The sequence below is a fragment of the Lipotes vexillifer genome, unplaced genomic scaffold, assembly GCF_000442215.2.
Source record: "Lipotes vexillifer unplaced genomic scaffold, Lipotes_vexillifer_v1.1 scaffold1241, whole genome shotgun sequence".
NCBI lineage: Eukaryota > Metazoa > Chordata > Mammalia > Artiodactyla > Lipotidae > Lipotes > Lipotes vexillifer.
Genome location: NW_006786552.1, coordinates 107,164 through 113,163, shown reverse-complemented (window position 1 = coordinate 113,163; position 6,000 = coordinate 107,164). Strand labels below are relative to the sequence as shown.

General features: G+C 45.4%; 1 protein-coding gene across 1 annotated transcript in view; it reads left to right on the top strand.

Moving 5' to 3' along the window:
- MYO3B (myosin IIIB) overlaps positions 1–6,000 on the top strand; it is a 428,901-nt gene that overhangs the window by 317,268 nt on the left and 105,633 nt on the right. Inside the window, exon 30 of the mRNA XM_007459030.1 lies at positions 1,626–1,728. Coding sequence (XP_007459092.1) covers positions 1,626–1,728 — 103 coding nt within the window. The remainder of the gene's footprint in view (positions 1–1,625; positions 1,729–6,000) is intronic.

Genomic DNA, 6,000 nt, shown 5'->3' with positions numbered 1-6,000 from the left:
GGGGGGAGGGGAGGGGAATCAGCTTATGAAATTCTAAAAGGCTATTTTTCTTGATTTCTCCTTTTTTTCCCCTTCTTTTAATATTGTTGTTTCACTGTTTGGTCATAATGTCTGTGTGTGTGTGTGTGTGTGTGTGTGTGTGTGTGTAATAGTAAAAATTAATAATGTTCCATATAAAATTTCTCTTTATCCTTTTGGTGTTTATAGCAATAGTAATAACAACAACAGATGGTCTTATCTACCACTGATAGCGAAAAAGCATTACATTTCTTCTACACAAGAGATAAATATGCCTAAGGAACCAAACCAATAATGTAGAATCAGAGCATACGCTTTCCAGAATAGACAACACAAAAAACAATTGATTTCCATATTTCTTTTTCTGTACTCCATTTTTGTTGTGTTATATGTTTCATCATTATAACATCAACCTCTTATATTTTATGCACCTTCCACAATATGTCACAATTGGTAAATTTACAAATTATCTTCATTGGTTGTATTTTGGTTTGGATGTTTCTAGATGATCTGAAATAAGGATAGCAAATAGGTGTAGAGTCTCTTTACAACCCTAAAGGATTGGTGGTGACTACACGGAACTATGGTTCTCAGCCTTGGCCACACTTTAAAATTATCTAGAGAGCTTTTAAAAAATGATGCCAACCCCACGCCAGATCAGTTTCAGAATCTCTGGGAGTTGGGTTCAGGCATATTTAAAATCTTTCTGGGTGATTCTAATGTACAGCTAGGATTAAGAATTGTTGATCTGGGGCAGTGTCTCCTAAACTTCAACATGGATCCTCATTACCTCAAGGGCTTGTTAAAAACACATACTGCTAGTCTCCACCCTCGGACTTTCTGGTTCACTTGGGTCAGGGCTGGGACCCAAGAATTTGCACTTCTAACAAGTCTCTAGGCGATGTTGATGCTTCATGAGATGTGTTCTCGATTAGCTGTGATGATGTGGGGTCCATCCTTTGAGAACCACTGATGTGAAACGTTGTGTTAGAAAGGAACTTGAAGCCGAATGAAAGTTCAAGAGAGAGGGGCCGTGATTAGTCAGTCATGGCTGCCATGGTCACAGGAAGGAGGACATGTATTTGTGACCCCCGACTCTTGAGAAACTCACCAGTAAGCTGTCCTCAATCACAATACAGAACTGAGTTCCTCCTGGAATGATTCCCTAGTTAGCATAATCCTAGCCATGTTGTGACAGTGTTTCTCGACCACTGTCCTCATCAGCGGGCAGCCCTGCCCAGCCGGGAATGGAGGCTGGTCTCCTAACTCTGTCTAGCACTGCACCATTCCAGCTACTGCGTGCAGCTGCCCTCACCATCTACCTCACCTTGGGGCTTCCAACCTGCCCACTCTTTATATCTATTGTCAAAGAGAGGTAGCTTGTTTTCCTATAGATGAGTCATTTTATCCAATTTGCTGGCTGGGACCGAGTACTGAGCAAGGCCTGTAATCACAGAACAGGTCAGTTTTGATGAGGTGTCCTAGACAAAGGTTGCAGAAAGTCAGGGAGCAGCACGAGGACGGGGAGAGAGGTGCGGTGGAGAGTAAACCCTGCCTACTTCTGAGTTTATCCTTAGTCTCTAAGTACTCATTTGCTTTTCTTTCAGTTCTGAGGGGCTCTATCGATCGTAAAAGCAGTCCACAAGCAGAATCCAGCAATGGCCATGCAGAGACTTCAAGCAACTCTCCTGCTATCGCTGAGAAAGATCGGTGAGTCTTATCCATAATATTTCATTCCAATGGATAATGACACAACAGTATTTCTTACAGTGTGTTCTTTTGGTGAGTTGGAGAGAGTGGAACCAAAAAGTGTTGCCCATCAGATTCTTCCATGTCAGAGGTCATTACTCTGTGGGCAAAAGTCTTTGTTCCACAGGGCAACCTGACTACAACCCTCTCTTATGGGTTCTCCTCGTGGTGAAACCTGTACTTGGCCTCATTAGGTTAAAGCAGTGGTTCTCAACTGGGGGCAGTTTTGCCCCTCTCCCCCTCTCCTTCTGGGGACATGTCTGGTTGTCACAACTTTTCGCAGAGGGGCTTGTGCTAAGGGCATCTAGTGAGTAGAGGCCAGGGATGCTGCTATACATCCTACAGTACATAGGACAGGCCTCCACAGCAAAGAATTGCCTAGCCTAAAAAGGCAGTAGGCCTGAGGTTAAACAAAACTGTGGGCTTAAGCTAATGCAAAAAGGGTGTATCATTTTTATTACAAGTTTACTCCAGGATTTTGGAGAAATTAGCAGGCCATTAGAAAGTTCTTCGCATATTTTCACCTGGAAAAAGAGGTGGCCTTGATTTGTAACTTTTAAAAATAATTCTTAATTTTTTGAGATATCTTATTAATATTTTTGAAACTTGACAAATTAAATTCTCAGTCCTTCACTAGTGGTCTCAAACTGCTCGAGCTGCTTTCAAAGTAGACTAAAGTTGTCTCTCGGTAGCCGTGGGCATTGGTTCCAGGAGCCCCCACGGACACCAAAACTTGCAGATGCTCAAGTCCCTTACATATAAAATGTCACGGTAGAGTCTTCCCTCCATATCCATGGGTTTCCCAACCGCAAATTCAACCAACCTTGGATGTGCATGAAACCCACGCATATGGAGGGCAGATTGTCCTTTCCTAAATAGTCAGAATAGCTTACTTAAGGGTACTTGATGAAATAGTATAGACCTAACATCTCATATTAGAATAACAAAGTTTAGAATTTCCGTTGCAGCAGAAAGACCACTGAACTTGGCAGGTGGAAGACTTGGGTTCTGCTCCTAAAGCTAGCATTTTCCAGTTCTTTGATCTTGGGCACGTCAGTGAACCAGTTTGGGAAATGGCTCTAGCCCCAGCCTGACTGCCGACAACCTCAGCTGATGACTAACTTTACTCAGAATATCAGGACAGTGCTGTGAGCAACATCCACTTCCCTTCTTTCCACCTTAGAATCGCTCCTTCTGTTCAGCTGTCCTTTCTTCCTTTGCTCCCATCTCAAAAGACCGTAGGTTCCCTCCCTGGCTCACCCCTCTGTGGTGTCCCTGCCCTCCAGGCCCTGCCATCATCAGGTAGCCCAGCCCCTCCTGCCACATCTTCTCTTTCTGCTGCCTCTTCCCCTTTTGCTGATTCCTCTCCCCATTCTAACAAAAGCCTGCCCTTGGCCCTGTCACTCCCTCTTCTTATTTGACCATCAGACTTCCTCAGACTGACATCCAGCTCAGTTGCCTCATTCCCTCACCAACCCCTCCCTCCCTAAACCTGAAATCTGTTCTGTGCCCTCACCACATCCCTCAAACAATCCTTGGGAAGCTCAGCTCCCAGTCACAGGAGCCTCATATTCAACAGGTTCTACAGCTCTCAGTGCCATGTGCTGTGCTTTCCTTGGACCAGACTCTTCCATGGGTTTCTACAGCACCGTGGTCCTTAGCTTCTTTCTCCAAGATGTACTCCGTCTTTATCCTCCTTCTCTTCCACCCACCTTGAAATGTAGACAGTTCCCCCAATCCTTGACTGTCTTCTTTCTCTGCTTCTCCCCTGGGTGATATCCTCTCTCACTAGTGTATTCTGGTGCCAACTCTCAGATGAGTGAGTGTGATTATCAGATCTCCGTTCTGAGCTCCACACTCCTACACCCACCTCCTGTTGCCCATGGATTCCTGATCCACATACCAGAGCCTCAGTAGAAAAGTCCACCAAGCACCTCCTCTGGCTCACCTGACCTTGCCACTTCTGTCAGTGCTCTCTTGTGACCTGGTCTTCAAACCTGGTGCTCATTTTTGATCCCTACCTCTCACTTAACCCCATTCCAGTCACTTTCTTATCATCCTTCCCTGGCCCAGGCCTACGTCTATCTCTGTCTCTCTCTCCACTCGCTCCTCTTTACAGACCAGCTCTCATTTCTGACACCTGATCAATTGTCCTAAAGCTACTCTGACTTTTCAAAGAACATTAATGGCTTCCCATTTTAGACCAAAAGAGGTTCAGACTCCTCAGTCTGCTATTGCGAGCCCCTCCCTGTCTCGCTCCAATTTGTCCTCCACACTCACCTCCTGTGTGACCCTATATGCACCCTCTGGCTACCTGGAGTCAGACTTCATATTGTTCCCACCAATGTACCTACTTCCGTTTTCTCTTCCCACTCCTTTCTGTTCAGTTCTTACCTATTTCATCAAGATACATCATCATATCCCTTTCTTCCACAGAGACCTTAATTCTCTCTAACACTCCTTGAACCGTCACAGTCCATTTATGACAGTACTACCCAACGTGCTGGTTCACAACAAAATAATGAGCTGTGTCCAAATGTAAATCAATCCACTGCTTTCTTCATCAAGAAAGTTTTGTCACCAACCCCCCCCAAACACACACACACACACACACACACACACACACACACACACACACACGTAATCTCAGCCAAATGAAACAAGATACTTGGTAATGAATTGAATTGATTTGCATTCTGGTGCTAGCCCTTACGACATTGTGAGTGGTAACATTCACAGACTGTGTCCTCAGACCACACTTTGGTGTATCACTCTCTGTGGCTTTTCCTGTTTTTGCCTGGTGTTGTGGTTGACCACGTGCTAGCAGGTCAGCTTCTCAAGGGTGAGGGCTGAGTCTTCATTCTTCCTATTTCCAGTACATGCAGTGGGTCTCAATAAGTTAGTCAAGCTGACTTCCAAGACCACTCTTCAGAATTCAGATTTTTATGAAAGAAATGTTCTTCCTCCTCAATCTTTACGTGGTGGTGGCAACAACAGGATCCAGAATAACGCGTCAGATAGTGTTTCAGGACATCCCTGCCCCAGGGGGCTGGGGGCTCATTTTTCCCACTGTGTTTGATAGTCACCTCAATGCCCTGTGGATGGATCAAGTCAGGGATTGAAAGGAAGGAAATCTTGGGGGGCGGGGGGTGGGCAGGCAGAGCATAATGAGAAGAGAACTGGGTCATGCCAATGGTGTTGCTCTCAGCGGCAAGTAACAGAACTCAGTGGATTCAAGGATCCCTCAGGATAAGAGGTCCAAAGAGAGAAGTTCCAGTGCTGGGTTGGCCACTCAGGGATGTGGACACAGGCTTCTTCCATCTCTTTGCTCTGCTATCTCAGCACGTCAGTGATACCCCCACTTTGGGGCACAAGGTGGCTGAAGCAGTGTGCTAAGTATCACTTGTTCACATAGCATTGTCCAAAGCAGGAAAGAAGAGATGGATGTAAAGGGGCCTCTCCTCAGGAATCTCTCTCTGTTTGTTAGGAGGGAGACCTTTCCCAGAAGTCCCCAGGACATTCCCATCCCATCTCATCAGCCAGAATTTGCAGAGGTGGCTCCACAGGGGAGCTGCAAGGGAGGCTGGGAAAGTGAGCATTTTCAGCTTCTGCAAGAGAAAGTACTCAAAGAATAAAGGGGTTGGAGAAGCAACCAACAAAATTTTCCAGAAGAGTCCTGAAGGGGTAGTGATAGGAGCAGATAAGTACTGGGGAATGATGGAGGGAAGGCAAAATCAGAGGAAGAGTTTATAAGGAAGACCCAGACATGACAAGAAATACTGTGAGGATAGTACGACAGGGACGTGTTGAGGTCACCCAACATTTATGGCGATGGCAAGTCTTTCCCACAATTATCTCACATAACTCACACACGGGTCTTTTGGGTGGTGTTCTTGATGAGTAAACTGAACATGGGGAAGGCTAATCAAGTAGCTCCCAAATGCTGGACCAGAGATGAGCGCTGGGTTGGAGGCATCAGATTTACCTACTCCTGCCCCAGTCAGCTAGCATGGGGGTCACCCAGTGTCACAGAGAGTAAATGGCAGGTCTGGGGTCTGAATCTGGATCTTCTGTCTCCAACAATAATAACAACTAATATTTGATATTTGTTAACAACTTCCTGGGCACTATGCTAAGTGTTTCACATGCATGATTCTTTTTAATCCTCACAACAACCCTATGGGAGAAGTGCATATTATATTGGATTGGCCAAAAAGTTTGTTCAAGTTTTTC